Here is an 18,291-nt window from a genome sequence, read left to right as displayed (position 1 = left end):
AGAACCCAAAATGAACTACTTTGTGTTTCTTTGCATCTCAGTGTGACACTCAGTTTGAACCTGCTACACATGTTAAATAATGGGAACTATCTTACAGCAAACCACTCTTCTTTGTAAAGTTCTCCTTGTGCCCAGCGCTCGTTGGGAAACTGTTGTGACTACACATTTACCAGCATGAACTGCTTCCGACTGATATGCAAAACTTGCTGGGAAATATGTACAATTACTGTAAACAAATATCCAGTATGATGGCGGTGAGCTTAGTGGAACTTCTGTTAGATGGTTTTTCTATAATTATCAGAGGTGGCCCATTATTAACCCCAAGTAGTTTTCTAAAATCCTTCAGTCGCTGCATGTTTATGAATCTTACAAATCTTAAGAAGTGTTAACAACCCACAGTTTAAGTACTCCATTGCTAAGTAAGAAATTAAACTCTTAGTTTTAAACTGTTAAGTATTGTATTCTATCCTCACTTTAAATTGTTGTACCTATAGTAAAATTTATATCTGAAATCTTGATATGCTCTTATGTGGTGGGTTCACTTAAACGTTCAGTAAAATATCTTACAAGAGTCTTCACACAGTTTGAATTATACTCACTGAACATTTGTCTCAGTAATGGTTTGGATTACAGTAGTACCAACTGTAGTAATAATGATTTTCTACCCTGTGTTTAGTGAATCAAATATAAAATGTGTGGTCTCCAGAGTTTTTGTAGCACTGTTTATAAAAGCTGGTTAATGAAAAACTTGATAGTCATAATAATAATGTAGCCATTACCCAAAAGTATGTAAGCACTGTAACGTAATCAGAATGACACATTGCCAATGTAATTGGTATTAGTAGTAGCAGGATATTTCAAAGATAATAGCTGTTATAATTTACACAAGTCATGTACATTCACATGTTGTATTTAATTAAGTGACTTGTTTCATTCTTAGGTTCTAACTGGAAAGAAATAAACAGTGGAACTAAATGAATTCAGAAAATCATTCATAACTCTTTTTGATTAATTAGATACAGAATCATAAGCCTCGTAAATAGTACTATGAAAGGTTGCAGGATTTTGGTAAGTAGGAACTGTATTCATTTCTAATTGTGGTTATTAATTTCCTGAAATAAATCAAATGCTTTAATTTATACCAATTTATTAGTTTGTATCTTACATTAATTGCCATCACATTGAGAGAAATCATCTTTACATAAATAATTGCAAGTGTAATGGATGGACTGCAGACATATGCTTAATTTTAAGCGGTGAACATACCTTTGTAGGTGGTGAGAAAGTTAAACCAGGGTTAATTACAAGCATCACATTCAAATTCCAGTCTGAGGTATAAAAATGTACATGAAGATGTGTCAGACAAAGTAGCCTAAATTGTTTTACCATAAGAGACAGCAAAATATATTTGTATTTATGAACTGGCATTTCAAAGAATATATGGTATATGGTAACAAGTAAGACAGGTAATAAATTACGCATTACATATACTGAGAAAGACAAAATGATTTTCATAAATTTATAAGGATATCATGATAAATTTTCAGGTTATTAAAAAATTACAACAGGTTCCCAGTTATCCTTAAAAAACTGTGATTAATTCGTGCTCCATGCTGAAATGATCCTTTGCCCCCAGCCATAACCCTTGTTTGAAGTGAATGCACCTTTTTTGGTGCTGATCACTGATTATGTTTTCTTATTTGGCACAACTACATTAACATTAAAACTTCTTTGGCACTAAATTTGTGTTGATAAAGTCTTCTGAATCAATTCCACTATAAATAATTTAACATTTGAACTTCTTCGAAAAACACTTCAAAAACGATTTGTTTCTAGAACTACGTTTTCAGCAACAATTCTCTCTAAGTGGTTGATGCTACAAATCTAACAACTACAAAGTTACATTAATTACTGCCAAATGCCAAATAAAACTGACCTTTAAGAAACATGGACTACAATCGAGACTAATAGAAGGCGCCGTTTGTGTGAATCTCGTGCTTTCCTGAACTGGGCGAATATTCGCATCTATGCTCTATGTAATTTACCTCTTACTTCTGGCAAGTATAAGAAAGCAACTGCATCTGAGAGCACATAGTCAAATCACATGTGTTCACTACCTCGGACGGAAGAATTATTTAAATGGAACTTTCACGAATTATAGTGAAACAAATTGGAAATAATATACTTCTGTATTAATAATAACATCAGTAGTGTAATATAAATAGAAGAAACTAAAATTTGTTACGCTAGTACACCAAATCCAGTACTAAAGCTAGTAACTTCCGAGAACGATAATTTTTGATAAACTGTAGCTGTGGTGTGTCGAATAAGCAACACATCATGTGAATTTTCATCCCTGATAATTTTTTAAAATGATGTATTCCCTGTTCGCATCTGTCTCAAGCTTTTTGGACGACGTTCGTTGACCATTTTCCTGATGTTCCACCAACGCGAGTGGCTGGCGTTGTCAAAGTTACAGCCTCCTTTGCTAGTGCTATCAGTCAGAGATTACATACAGAATGTTAACTATTAATTGGAAAACATCAATTGAATTGATAGAGGACTTAAAAAGAATTAAAGAGTTCAGCTGTAAATTTTGTTTAGTTTCTCAATCACAGATACATTCTGTTGCTATATGTTTTCTGTGTTTCTGCCTTTTCTTCATCACATTTTCTCCTCGATTCCACAGATATTTTTTCGTTTCGTATGATCTTTGTTCTGGGATGTGTTACATCTAATCCTTCTTAGTTGTTCCCATGGTACCAGTAAACAAACAAATCCCTTTAGTATCAAGATAACAATCAGTAGTGGAAACTTGCTCCATACTAGTTATTGTCCTAGCATTTAGTGTATACTGCAGGCAAGAAAAATTTTAAATCAGCGTTTCTCAAATCAACAGTTAGATGGTAGAACAGCATCTTGGCCTCCTGGATCTCTTGACCTAAATACATTGAATTTTTGTTTTTTGAGGCAGTTAAAGAAAATGTTGTATTCAAGTTCTATTGCAAATGATGAGATCCTTCGCCTTAGTGTTATTCTCTGCATTCCAGGAGATACAGCAGACACCTGGAATACAGGAGCGAGTAAGACAATCCATGATGTGGAGTTTAGAAATTGTGTGAAAGTGAAGGGTAGACATTTTAAGTATATCATTTAGCCATCAGAAGACAACACTTGAAAAGAGAAAAATATCTTTATAATTGAGCTGGAAATTTGGAAAAAGATAGAAAGCACACAAACATGTAAAAGCGAAAAATGTAACAAAGATAATTTTAAAAAATTGATCTTATGTATACCTGAACTTTTTCGCTCCTTTTTAAGTGCTCTACTGTTCGCCAGAGGTTTCCACGTACCAGTTAAAAACCAAAGAGTGTCTCAGATTGGTTAAGAGCAAAAAGGTCCCATTTGCAATGTCAGGAATGTACCACATACGAAGTAGATGAGGAAATGTAATGACCAGAGAAAACCCTCACACGTTGGCACCATAGGTACATAATAACTGCCAGTCATGGGCTAGAATCCAGTTCGACATCAACAATGAGTGGGGGAGGGGTGAAGCTTTGACCACCCCAGACATCCCACTAGCGAATCGTCAAAAAAATCGTCAAACAAACACTGGTGGGGACTGACGACCTCAGATGTTAAGTCCCATAGTGCTTAGAGCCATTTGAACCAAACGCTGGCCAAAGAACCCAAGACAGAAGCTAACAGCCAATAAGTCGACAAGCGGCCATGAAAACTGCAAACATTTTGTATTTTTTTAATACAAGCAAGACATAAATTAATTGTGTTGGAGCTCAATATGAGCAAATTTTGATGGTGTACAATAAAATTTCACGAATATTTGTTATAAAGCAAATACTTAACTAAACAGTTTAGTTTCTGAGCTACATGCTATTACAAAGCGCCAGTTTTCATTTACTCTAATTAGCCTTGCAAAATATCCTTGCAGAATTATACGTCTTAAGAATTTTGTTTGATTTGAACTGTATGTACCACCTTCTAATGTTGTGACAGCAAAATAAGTAAGTAAGGTGAACTGTTGCTATGATGCTCCTATATTTATGAGTTTCTGATGTGGCACATTAAGAAAGCTTGTAAAATTTATTTACAATTCATAAAGCCTACTATATCGCAGTAATGTCTGTGTGTCGGATATCTGTTTGTAGATAACGATGAGTATTGATGTTATCTAATGAATTTAGTTAATCAGAATAAACACATAGCAAATATTTACTGACACTAAAAATCTATCGTGATTGCCAACTTTATAACTGAATAGTGAGAAACCCGTCACATTAAATTGACACTAACATGTTTCGTATTTTTCTTTCCGATAATTCCCTGCCTGCAAGAAGCCCATTAATTTCTACTTTAATGTCTCAAAACACTGCTTCAGTTTCCATCCGAGAGGTATCGCATCAAAAGACTGTATTCTAGATGTCAATATCCGACAGGAAATAGTGTTCTAATTGCAGCAGTAATTGCATCGCATTGATTACTCTTCTATACAGCTACCAAAAAACTTTTCTTGCTGTGAAGTTGTACTGGGTGCTACGAAATAAAGTTTTATCCTCAAGGATACCTCTCCCTGCAACACTTTACAGAAACATGACTGTGGAAAAGGCAAATAATGTTGCCACAATGCAGTCTCTACAAGCAGCTGCTTTTTGCTAGGGAATTTTTAGAACAATTCACCAAGGTATGAATGTTTGTCTTGTATTCGTTTTTACATAATTTTATATACTTACATTTGTCCAGGCATAGAAATTGTGCCTCATGTAACGTTAACAGTCTCAAGTTTTCATAGTTGCTACAGAATCAAAATCGCATTTCCATCCAACATTTCTTCTTGTGCTTAATCTTCTTCATCTGTATCTATGTCCTATGTCGAGATATTAACATGAATCTAACTCTTTTATATGCTATGATAAATTCTTTTACTCAGTATTCACAACCAGTGCAGAAAGATGCAGTATTAAGACAACACTCTGAAATAATCGCAGTGAAGCAGTTCGGAAAAAAATTCCACAAGTGTATTATATATGAAGGGCAAGTCCAATGACACAGTGTGAATATCGGAAGCCTACAGCGAAATGAAGATCACAATGCTCTCTTGATTTCAGTTTTAGCAGATCTTACAGGTTTTAGCTCCAAATATATTTCATAATTCTAAACTGCCATTTTCAAGATAATATTATTGGTTTCCATTCGATTTTTTGAAGTCACTTCTCAATTTTTTCCAACTTGTGGCAAAGAATGAACCATTTATTTGGCATTCATTATGTATATATTATGAAAAAAATGGTACTTCTGTAGATATGATTGTTGTGATATAGTGAGCAAATTATACATGAGACAGTGTGGATTTCATTCATTAATATTATTCAAGCACTCAATTAAATGGAAACTACTTTAATATTAGTTGTATGAGTGTAGGCTTCCACTGTGGAGTCTATTTCAATAAAATTTTCATGGGTGTCACTTGGTGTCATGATACAAAAAAGAAACTGCCAACGTTTCGCGTACAGTTACAGGCACCAATCATTAGGTTGAGTCTCATGTAGCAGAAACTCCTGCAGTTTTTGTTATATCTTGAAGGGATCGCATTGCCAGTAGGATGTCATTGAAATGGACAGTAGACACTTCGTGTAATGGATTGATAAAACTACACATACGTATTTGGTTCTTCACTTTTTACATTTCTTGTTCTTTTCTCTTTATGGCAGAATATAATTTTTACAAAAATTACAGAGTGTAGTTGAATACAAAAACATTTGCGTTAAATTGTGGTTCAGACTTTTGTGTGAATAACATGTCTTGTGACTTTTTGATCGCTGATGTTTCTTGTGAAGTATTTTGCTGCTTGAATATCTCAGTTACTAAAAAATTTCTCCCAGTAAACTTACAGTAAAAAGTTTGGCACAATACATAATATCATTTTTCTAAACTTGTTTCAGTTCCAGGAACGATGAGTAGCATTCAGATACCTTAATTGTGCTTTACACAAGGAGCAACATGTTGTGAGAGACAATACATATATCGTCAGGTTGATAACTCTCAGTTCTACAATAGTGGAAACGCTAGAAACTCAAACAACACATTTCTTGCATCCATAAAAGAAAATTTAGTACTTTGACTATGGAATGAAATGACCATAAAGCATAGGTGCTCGTCATAATTAAAATTGTCCATTTTTGTCCTTGTGACACACAGTATCTAGCCATCTTTATTGGTAGTGAGCACCACAGGTGTCCTCTTGATGCTTCTCCTAATATAGTCATTACCTGTTACTTGCTGAAAGTACTACCATGCATGTGCAATTGCCTTCTAAACCATGACATCATTCCCTTGGTATATATTCTTCGCTATTTTCAAAGATACTGATTGTATACTGATGTCCAGGTTCACACAAAGTCTCCCTGTTGCATCAAGTAATACTCAATAGTTTACTATGCATTTGCATTGAAATATATCCAGAAACTTTTAAAACTCTCATTATGTGCTTCATGTGAATTTGATTGTCGAAACTGTTTTCTTGAATATCTATTTCTAAATCTTCCAGAGAGTCTTATATTCTTTCCCAAGTGTAATACTTCTAAATCATGTTCTCCTTTAAGGGTTGACCTATTTCGTTTTACGTGGTCAGCTATCTATGAGTTGTCAGAATTCCTTAGCCTAAAAGCCTCTTTGTGTTCCTAGTATCTGATGTATTCTCCACATTTATCCACCATATGTCACATGAGAGGATCAGCACCTCAGGTTGCAATGACGCCTTTTTTCCCTTCTTTATGAAGTAGACAATGTAGTAATCGCTAATTTAGTTCACTTTCCCAAATCACCTTCTACAGTTCACTCCAGTAACACACTCCTACAACAAAAGGTGGCATCAATGTATAAGTTTAGAAAGCACCAGATGCTAAGGTATGTGTAAAACTGCAGTCTGTGACTAAATTCCCTGCTGCAGGAACTGAGATGTCCAGTCACATTCATGAAACACTGAAGAAGATGGACAGAGATGATGTGGTGGGTGTTTGCACTCTTAGATGATCGGTTCACTACTGTAGAGGACCTGAAGCTCAAACACAGTTGTCTGATGCTTAGTGGCTGGTCAGTGACTGGAATGATATCACACAACACCAAGTGCATCAACTACATCAAGTGTGTCTGTGATGGCCGCTGGATCGTAACAGATGAATCTTATCACCAGATATCCACTGATAAGGGGAGTGTGACTGCCATTATGAAAAAAACTGAACTCCTGTAAGATTTGTGCAAGCTGGGTACTGAAAATGTTGACAAACCAGAATGAAGACACAAAGAAAACATCCCCATCCTATCTTTTATATTGCTTCAATGTGGAGGGGAAAGAGTTTCTGTCGAAAATTATGACTACAAGCAAGATTTAGGTTCAAGTTTTTGATGGAGGACCATAATTTTAACTACAGTGATATACATGAACTTCTTCCAAGGTAGAAAGAAATGGTTGACAAACATGATTTCACTGAAAAGTGACAAATTAATCTCAGTTTTTGTATCTCTTATTGCGTGTATATAGCATTTCGTTTCATGCAAAAATCGTTGAAGAAAGAGAGCATTATGTACTGAGCTATCCTTGTACATAGTCCTATCATCAAAAATTAGCTCATTTTTATATTGACATTTAGAGCTCACAAAATTATTAGCTGGCTACACTACTCTAATTCTGTGAGATTTAAAAAATTTTGCTATCTGTTATGAGAGTCTCCTGTAATGTGGATAAAGGACCAACCTCAGTTTTTATTTCGTCCTTTCTGACCTTATTTTCTTAGTATATTGACGTGTGAAATGGGACTGACAGGGGCATAAGTAGACTATTTTAATGATGGACAAGAACCCTTAGTCCTATGTGTTATGTTTTACTTTATAAATGCTGCAGATACTCTGTTACAGTTTTTAATATTCTAGAGACAGAAACCGAGTGGTGACAAACCCTTAGCGAGAGTATTGTCTCACAAAGAGTACTGCTGACTTTGTAAGGCAGAGTCCAAGTGACTTAATGCTACTCATTATTCACGACAAAGTGTAACAAGTGCTGATTGGTATCTGAAAAGAAATAGAAAATATTGTTGTGGCACAGTGAAATTTGAGGGCGTGTTGACGTTACAGGAGGCAGTTTGCGATTACCAGTAAAAGTAACAGAATGTTAGTATTTTGTTCTCCGTCCTGTGTGTGTATGTCAATTCCTCGGGAACACATGCGCTGCTGCGAGTAGCACTATGCAAACGTAAACATACGGCTGCTGCTGAGGCTGGCTTCCAGTGTGCGCGCGCGCGTGGGCCCAGCTGAACCAGAACGCCTTTGGCCCAATACTCTACTGGATGAGCGGCGAGCTCTGGCTGTCGCTGAAGTCGAGCGTGTAGTACATCTCGGCGGTGTCGAGCGCGGGGAAGCGGCCGCCGCCCCCCGCAGGCCCCGCCTTCCCCCTCTCGCGCTCTCGGTCGCGGTCGCGCTCCCTCTCACGGTCGTGCTCCAGCATGGAGGCCCGGCTGCCCCTGCGGCCAAGGAAAGGCGTCCTGCGCCCGTCACTCCGCAGGTCACAGCGCGACATGTCGAAGCATGCACAAGACATAGAACTCTGAGGAATGCTGAAATTATAACATGGTATACACAATGCGCCAAAAAAAAGTATCACTTTTTCGAAACCCTGTAACTGTCTCCCACTGTGACGTGTAAGGTTGAAATTTGACTCAAAGATGCATGCAACCTCTCTGTGTAATGCAGAAAAAGCGTGCCGTCTTTCAACATCATCTTTTGGCTTCACGATGCTTCAAACAGCAAGATGTTGACATATGCGAAAAAATTGGCGAGGTGTGACCTGATCTCATGCACTCAGGATTCCGTACAAACTTAAACATATAAATAGAGAGTTCACCTGTTTCTGGAATCGAGGAACTCGAAATTTTTTGCATGTTATCGACATTGATACTGGGGGGGGGGGGATTTCAAGACTTTCGAGAATGAAATTTCCTGGCAGATTAAAACTGTGTGCCCGACCAAGACTCGAACTCGGGACCTTTGCCTTTCGCGGGCAAGTGCTCTACCAACTGAGCTACCCAAGCACGACTCACGCCCCGTCCTCACAACTTTACTTCCACCAGTATCTCGTCTCCTACCTTGCAAACTTTACAGAAGCTCTCCTGCGAACCTTGCAGAACTAGCACTCCTGAAAGAAAGGAAACTGCAGATACATGGCTTAGCCACAGCATGGGGGATGTTTCCAGAATGAGATTTTCACTCTGCAGTGGAGTGTGCGCTGATATGAAACTTCCCGCCAGATTAAAACTGTGTGCCAGGCCGAGACTCGAACTCTGCCAGGAAGTTTCATATCAGCGCACACTCCGCTGCAGAGTGAAAATCTTGTTCTGGAAACTTTCGAGAATGTTTGAATTTCAAGTTTTAAGTCGGAAAACGAATGACAAAATATTTTTTTAATGTGATCTAATTACAAATTCACAATATTCTGATTCATTTACCTTACTTCTACTGTCAAACCCTTCTTCTTGCCAAATTCGATGATTCTACATCAAGGTGAAGTACCCTATAAGTTTTAAGCACTGAGTTTGCGAGTATCAGAATGTGTGACGTAAATGATCATATCTTTTAACTGCACTGACTTAGAAGCTTAACATTTTTACACCACCAAGGGATTATATTTCTACGTGTGAGATGTAAATTTCAACTTGATACGTCAACACGTTCTAGAGTAAAATGGGGCTTAACAGCGGTTGGACTGATGAAGTGCCAAAGAAACTAATACAGGCATGCATATTCAAATAAAGAGAGATATGTAAACAGGCAGAATACCGCCCTGAGGTCAGCAACGCCTGTAGAAGGCAACAAGTGTCTGGCGCAGTTGTTAGATCGGTTAATGCTGCTACAATGGCAGGTTAGCAATATTTAAGTGAGTTTCAACGTCGTGTTATCGACGGCGCACGAACGATGGGACACAGCATCTCCGAGGTAGCGATGAAGTGGGAATTTAATCGTAAGATCATTTCAGAAGTGTACCGTGAATTTCAGGAATCCAGTAAAACATCAAATCTCCTACATAACTGCAGCCGGAAAAAATCCTGCAAGGACGGGACCAACGACGACTGAAGAGAATCTCTCATCGTGACAGAAGTGCAACCCTTCTGCAAATTGCTGCAGATTTCAATGGTGGACCATCAACAATTGTCAGCGTAAAAGCCAGTCAATGAAACATCATCGATATGCACCTTCAGAGTCAAAGGCCCACTTCTGTACCCTTGATAACTGCACGACACGAAGCTTTACGCCTCGTTTTGGCCCATAAGTACAAATATTGGACTGTTCATGACTGGAAACAAGTTGCCTGGTCAGACGAGTCTCGTTTCAAATTGTATTGAGCGGATGGAGACAACCTCATGAATCCGTGAAGTTGCAGTGATATGGGAGCTCTGATACGACTCTGACATGTGACACGTACGTAAGCATTCCGTCTGATCACCTGCATCCATTCATGTCCATTGTGCATTCCGACGGATTTGGGCAATTCCAGGAGGATAATGCGATACCACACACGTCCACTAATGCTACATAGTGGCTCCAAGAACACTCTTCTGACTTTAAACACTGCCTCTGGCCACCACACTCCCCAAAAATTGATATTATTGAGCATATATGGGATGCCTTGTAACGTACTGTTCAGAACAGATCTCCACCCCCATGTACACTTACAGAATTACGGACAGCCCTGCAGGCTAGATTGTGTCAATTCGCTCCAGCACTTCTTCGCGCGTTAGTCAAGTTCATGACACTACGTGTTGCAGCACTTCTGCGTAATCCCGGGGGCCCTACACGATATTAGGCAGATGTGCTAGTTTCTTCGGCTCTTCAGTGCAATTTCAAGTTAGTAGGTCTCGCATTTGTTCCTTTGGTTGTACTATGAAACCTTGCTTTTCTTGATTCCAGGTCAACAAGACGTACCGTTTAGGGCTTGATGAGTGAGTTTGCGAGTATCAAAATATGGGACATAAATGGCCATATCTTTGATTTCATTGTCTTAGGAGCTAACGTTTATTAGACTGCAAATCAACCACAGACCTTGGTTTGTGACAAAAAATTCAACTCGATACGTCTACCCTTTCCTAAGACAAAGGTGCCTTAACAGATGGATGAATAGACAGTGTGATAGCAATGTTTTAAAAAAATTGTTCGATGTTAATACAGATTAACAATTTTCGGACTTTTTCCTTAGGTCGCAGTATGAACCTTTGTTTCTTGCGGAATTTCAAGATACTAGGTCACTGGCAGAATACCGTGTAGATTTTGATCAGAGAGTTTGTGAGTATCAAAACATGTCGCACAAATAGCACTCCGCCTTCAGGCCACAAGTGGCCCATCGAGACCATCCGACCGCCGTATCATCCTCAGCTGAGGAGGCGGATAGGAGGGGCGTGTGGTCAGCACACCGCTCTCCCGGTCGTTATTATGCTTTTCCTTGACCAGAGCCGCCACTATTCGGTCGGTAGCTCCTCAATTGGCATCACGAGGCTGAGTGCACCCCGAAAAATGGCAACAGAGCATGGCGGCCCAGATGGTCACCCATGCAAGTGCCGGCCACACAGGACAGTGTTTAACTTCGGTGATCTGACGGGAACCAGTGTATCCACTGTGGCAAGGCCGTTGCCTCGCACAAATAGCCTTATCTTCTAACCGGACTGACTTAAAAGCTAACGCTTATTATACAGCCAAGAGACCAAAGACCCAAGTTTTTGACATAAATTTCAACTTGGTCTTCTGCCTGGTCCTGATAAAAAAGACTTTTAGACAGTCGTACAGCCCTTAAAAAAGACTGCAGTTCAGAAGTGCAAGTGAGCTGTAAGGTGGGTTTATGATGTCACATTGTCACCAAATTTCGTTACAATTCTACTCGAAGCCACCGTGGGCGTGTCATATCTAAGGTGTGTCGAAGAGGTGGCCTGCACTCAGACGCAAGAGTAGCTTCGAGGCCCCACTGTTTTGAATGGGTGTCGAAGCCTCTGACAGGTCATCTTTAACGTGCTCAGCAAACGTGCGTAGATGGCACCGATGCTGTTGTCCAACTGGGGGTCATAGGGGGATGCTCTGCCGTTTTATGTACGCACATGCCAACGTGCATGTGATCACGCCACACAAGGACGCGGAACTGTAGGGTTCCAAAAGCCCACACAGCCTTTGCTGTTTAGGACGATATTGACATTTCTTTTTAGCGGTCCCTAGAGGTTCCCATTCTGTTTACCAGATCAAAAATTGCGGTAGCGCTACACTCCATGTGGGTAGGATCACGCTCAGAGCGTTGCAGTCGCACAATTTAGTTTCCGACCCCTAAATGTATGAGAAACAAGGGAATGGATGGTTTCACTGACACCGTTTATACCACTTTATGGGAATTTTTCATGTCGATTCTGAGTGTTGGTATGCATGAATTGTTTTCCTCGACGATTCGTAAGAGAAATGCATGATTTCGAGGCTGGGTGTAACGGTTCTCACCCAATGGCAGAGGCATCAGAAGGAGGGATGCTATGCAGTTTGGAGAGGGTGTGTGACGTGGCTCCCACATGTCCACGATGGCGTTGGGCAGAATTATGGTGATATTTGGTGGCAATACGACATCATTAATCTACCTTCCACGTCAGATGAACTTCCAAACTGTGACATTTTCTCCACAAGCATCGATACATTCCTGCGTGAAGTGTCCCTGAGGCCGAGGGTGACGTCTCAGGGCGGCACGGTTTTGAACCATTACAGAGGAAGATTGTAGGCACCTTTGACCCAAATTTGAAACATGTGTCTCACTGAGGGACAATTACAGGTGTGTCAAAAAAGTGAGGCTTTCATTGTGTTGTTCAGTGGACGTGGCTGAAACAAAGCACCAGTTACTATACCTATTCCCTCCACTGAAGGTGTTCCCCAAGGCTCTGTCCTTTCACCAGCCATGTATCTTAAAAACTACATGTTTTAACTTCATCAATTGTACTTCACACTAAAATAAAAAGTAACAGTCCTAATTGAAATTTTTCATTGAACTTTCTGCTAGAAAATCGAAGAAAATTCAATACTACCTTCCTTTAACTCAAAATAACTTTTTTAACACAGTCAACAGAAACAAATTATTACAGATTACAGCTGATGATCATGGTCGAGATTCAAGTCTCAAGGCTTCATTCAGATAAACAGAAACATAAAACGTTTTCCTCTCACATCTTTAGGAAATCACCTGAATCATTTTGTGCACAATTTACAGGTTACATCCAAGTAATACACCATAGATGTCAGCATCAAAAATAATCTACATCTATGTCCTTTACATCTACACATGAAGGGCCAAGAGTGCCACGCTAGTGGAGAAACACACAATGAAACTATTTTCCGGTCAACAATTAAAATAAAGAATGGGCTTTAGGCTATGGGCACCTGTCGTCCACAGCACTAGTTGTGGGTGTGAAAAGCAGTACATCGGCCAGGACGCAGCGATGCGTCGCACAGCACTGCTTGGAGCATGTGAGGAGCTTTCACCTCAGCCTAACCGACAAATCTGCAGCCACAGATCACAGCATCAACGAAGGCCACATATTTGTGCTATGCAGCGTCATGGGGGTTGGGAATACAAACATCAAGGAGGTAGTTCACGCACGAGAATTTGACGATTTTGACCACTGGGGCGGCGGTTGCATTGGATCGAGCGTTGTAAAAAGTAAGCCAGAAACGCCTCTATGTGAAACCGGTGGAGTCAGGTAACTGAATAGACGGACAATACCAGGACTTCACGCCTGGATCCCCCTCCAAGTCTCTGTCTTCCGCCATGCCTCTTCCCCCCCGCCAAAAAAAAGCATTGCCACGAAACCTTCGTCGGAACCGTGTGACTGACACATTTGTCGTGCCCATGAAAGAAAAATCTCTGGTCCCGCGGCTATAAACAAACGAACTGGATACGTACACGACACTTCACCATGAGGTGACTATTAGGAAAATAGCCAAAACGTTGCGACAACACGATCCAACGACTCTGCTGATAATCCGGGCAGATTTCGTAAATATGTATTCAGTTCTCTCAGCGACATAAACGAATTAAACCTTATACCACCATCTTAACCTCATTACAACTGTCCATGACGACCACCAGGTTTGCTGCATGCATTACAACGGTGCACAGAACTTTGCAACACTCTTTGAAGCATTGGTGTAGTGTGTCGTACAATCAAACAGCCAACTACTTCGCTACCTGTTTGTTTCTCTTCTGTTTCTTTTGATGTTGCATTTATCAACGACTTTATCTAAACCCACAGCGAAAAATCTACAAGTGGTTTATTATGCAGCCGTGAGGCATAGCTTTCCCTCCGACGCAACACTAAGTGCATCTGCTCTTAATGTGCTCATGGGCATTAGTACCAAAGTGGGGTGGCACATCACAACGTTGAAGCCACATCCTCTTATTGACATCAATAGCTACAGTGGTTTCACAGATGAATCGCATAACAGTTAATCTGCATCGTCGAGATGGTGTGGCAACAAATGACATGTAATTAGTCAGTTGTACAATTCCTGGCCACTAGTCGAATAGGAATTGTAACTGTTGATATGGAACGAGAGTACCATTTGCAATTTAATACTTTTACTACATTTTTTGCTGTGGGGAGGGGGCTGACAGATACTAATGTACGGTTATTTTAATTGACGTCGTAATTAGATGTAACAATACGAAAATATATTTCCTGCCGTTTCGTTTTCCAACATGGAGAGGGGTGGCCCTTACAGCGTTATTCATATGTACCTGCGCAAAAACAAGATACACAAAAAAATGACCCACATATCAGTTGATTGAGCATCTTAACCTACGTTACAGGTGCTCAGTATGGCCACCACTTCTGACGCGGTGAACATCAATACGAGCATGGAATTCATTGACTCGCACTATCCATGGAGACGCGACAGTAGACCTTTTTACAAATCTGCTGATTGGTTTGATATCTGCTGGCGCGAACCGACTCAGTATGACAATAAGGAGCGGAGGTTTAACAATGTAACAAGAGCCGGCCGGTGTGGCCGTGTGGTTCTGGGCGCTTCAGTTTGGAACCGCGTGACCGCTACGGTCGGAGGTTCGAATCCTGCCTCGGGCATGGATGTGTGTAATGCCCTTAGGTTAGATAGGTTTAAGTAGTTCTAAGCTCTAGGGGATTGATGACCACAGATGTTAAGTCCCATAGTGCTCAAAGCCATTTGAACCATTTTTGAATGTAACAAGAAGAGAGCACACCCCACCGGTGAAATAAGATTTATGAGTATTCTTTAACGAAAAGTACGTTTCCCTTTACGACAGTGAAACATAGCAATAACATGAAGTAAATACTCACCAGTTCTCTGATAACCAATCGTGGCAGACACACAGGGGTTGGACAAAATTATAGACACATCGTCAGAAATTCATACTTGAACATAAACGCAGATGCTAGCGAGCCCTGCAGGTTGCGCTGTTGTATTTGACCACGAATGTCCTCAGTCGATGCAAGTGTCGCTTGTGGTCATAAAAGCTTTCTACACTACTGGCCATTGCCGGCCGAAGTGGCCGTGCGGTTAAAGGCGCTGCAGTCTGGAACCGCAAGACCGCTACGGTCGCAGGTTCGAATCCTGCCTCGGGCATGGCTGTTTGTGATGTCCTTAGGTTAGTTAGGTTTAACTAGTTCTAAGTTCTAGGGGACTAATGACCTCAGCAGTTGAGTCCCATAGTGCTCAGAGCCATTTGAACCATTTTTTTTCCTTACACGAGGCGTCACAACAACGTTTCACCAGGCAACGCTGGTCAACTGCTGTTTGTGTATGAGAAATCGGTTGGAAACTTTCCTCATGTCAGCACGTTGTAGGTGTCGCCACCGGTGGCAACCTTGTATGAATGCTCTGAAAAGCTAATCATTTGCATATCACAGCATATTCTTCCTGTCGGTTAAATTTCGCGTCTGTAGCACGTCATTTCGTGGTGTACCAATTTTAATGGCCAGTAGTGTATATAGTTGCGACTGCGTTATGTCAGAGTTAAGTAAATTCTAACGTGGGAAAAATGTTGGTGCTCGTATGGTGCGTGCTTCAGTAACCAAAGAAGCCAAAGTGTTTGGTATTTCAAGAGGCACTGTATCGAATATTTATACCGCATACAGGGAAATGGAAAAACATCATCCGCTAAGTCGCAATGCTGACGGAAGTGTGTGTGTGCTGAGTGATCGTGACAAACGGTCACTGAAGAGGATTGTGACGAAACATATGAAGTCGACAGTAGAAGACGTCAGTGCACAACTGAATGTCGTACACTGAATGTCGTACTCGAGAAACCTGTCAGCATCAAAACAACACGAGATGGGGTCTGATAAACTTGTAATTGGTGGATGACCTGGAATTGAAAAACCACACTTCATTGAGGCAAATTCTCGTAACGGGAAACGTGGTACCAAAGCCAACCTGGACTATCGAGCACTGGAAGGATGCCATTTGGACAGCTGATCTTCTTTCACCCGATTGCCAACTTGTGGCCGAGTCGATGTCCCAAGAGTGAAACGTAGCGATGATTCGGTGACTAATTGGCAGTCATATCGTGGTATTCCATCGGCCCCATTGTTACTCTCCAAGGTAGTGACAATGCCGAGGATCACGTGAGCACTTTCACTGACCAGGTCCATCCTGTGGTACCTTGTTTGCTCCGCAATGATGATGCGGCCTTCCGAGACAACAGGACCTTTGTTCCCAAACATCGCGTCTTCAGGACTGATTTTGTGACCATGGGGATGATTTGTCGCATTTTCACTGGCCACCATGGTTAACAGGGGAAGGTACGTACCTCCATCACCATTACCTGAACTGGCAAGTATTTTGCCGGAAGAGTTGTGTAACAGTCCCTGGAAAACCACATAGGATCTACATTTATCCATTCCGAGACGAGTGGAATCTGTTTCGGAAGTGATCGAGTCTCCTATATCGTATTATATATCGTAATGTGTGTCTGCTGTTTCAGTATTTATGCCCACCCCGGCAAGCAGTGAAAGGGTCAATCACCCCAGACTTCCAGAATGAGATTTTCACTCTGCAGCGGAGTGTGCGCTGATAAGAAACCTCCTGGCAGATTAAAACTGTGTGCCGGACAGAGACTCGAACTCGGGACCTTTGCCTTTCGTGGGCAAGTGCTCTACCATCTGAGCAACCCAATCACGACTCACGCCCCGTCCTCACAGCTTTACTTCTGCCAGTACCTCGTCTCCTACCTTCCGAACATAACAGAAGCTCTCCTGCGAACCTTGCAGAACTAGCACTCCTGAAACGAAGGATATTACGAAGACATGGCTTAGCCACAGCCTGGGGCATGTTTCCAGAATGAGATTTTCACTCACTTCACAGAAAACATCCCCCATGTTGTGGCTAAGCCATGTCTCCGCAATATCCTTTCTTTCAGGAGTGCTAGTTCTGCAAGGTTCGCAGGAGAGCTTCTGTAAAGTTTGGAAGATAGGAGACGAGATACTGGCAGAAGTAAAGCTGTGAGGATGGGGCGTGAGTCGTGCTTGGGTAGCTCAGATGGTAGAGCACTTGCCCGCGAAGGGCAAAGGTCCCGAGTTCGAGTCTCGGTCCGGCACAGTTTTAATCTGCCAGGAAGTTTCACCCAAGACTCGTTTATTATGACAGCTGAATATACCATTACGACTGCAAGAGGTCCTATCCGTTACCAGCTGATATTGTGGGACTTTCGGCACTGGAGATCGGCGGAGGATAATCCTTGTGCTTCAACACCACGTCCTCGAATACTTTCCCAATAATTCTTTGATGAAAGCTGTGGTCATTTCTCAGTGTCTTCAGCAAATCAGTATCTCTTCCGTTTCTATAAGCAGCGTTGAATTCCTCCCACTTAGGACGATACCTTTTACGGAATATTTATCTATATATGCTATTCCGACTTTTAACTCAGTACATCGTGCTATATCAGGAACAAATATTAAAGGCACAGCCGCAAGTTGCAGTAACGAGTTTCTATGCCCATATGCTCCATCTTCAACAGGTCATAAATAATGGTAAACTATATGTACCTTCAATGTCGATGTAACAGCCAGTGGTATGTTATAAAATACGAGCAGTCTAACAGTTCGGCAGTACTCAGTCAACGGAACGAGATAATCAGGAAATTCAAGAGTTCAAGCAGGAAGCAGGTCAAGGTCTACAGCCCGAAAGCCTGCACAATTCCCAGCTTCAGTCGAGGTCCACGAAGATGAGGATCTA

The 18,291-nt window shown here is 41.0% G+C and overlaps 1 protein-coding gene across 1 annotated transcript in view; it reads right to left on the bottom strand.

Moving 5' to 3' along the window:
* Nucleotides 1-7,771: 7,771 nt before the first annotated feature.
* LOC126456182 (delta and Notch-like epidermal growth factor-related receptor) overlaps nt 7,772-18,291 on the bottom strand; it is a 554,374-nt gene continuing 543,854 nt past the window's right edge. The window contains exon 14 of the mRNA XM_050091938.1: nt 7,772-8,555. Coding sequence (XP_049947895.1) covers nt 8,354-8,555 — 202 coding nt within the window. The 3' untranslated portion in view covers nt 7,772-8,353. The remainder of the gene's footprint in view (nt 8,556-18,291) is intronic.

Source organism: Schistocerca serialis, chromosome 1, assembly GCF_023864345.2.
Source record: "Schistocerca serialis cubense isolate TAMUIC-IGC-003099 chromosome 1, iqSchSeri2.2, whole genome shotgun sequence".
Lineage (NCBI taxonomy): Eukaryota > Metazoa > Arthropoda > Insecta > Orthoptera > Acrididae > Schistocerca > Schistocerca serialis.
The sequence above is the reverse complement of the archived record's forward strand: the minus strand, read 5'-3'. Positions and strand labels throughout refer to the sequence as shown.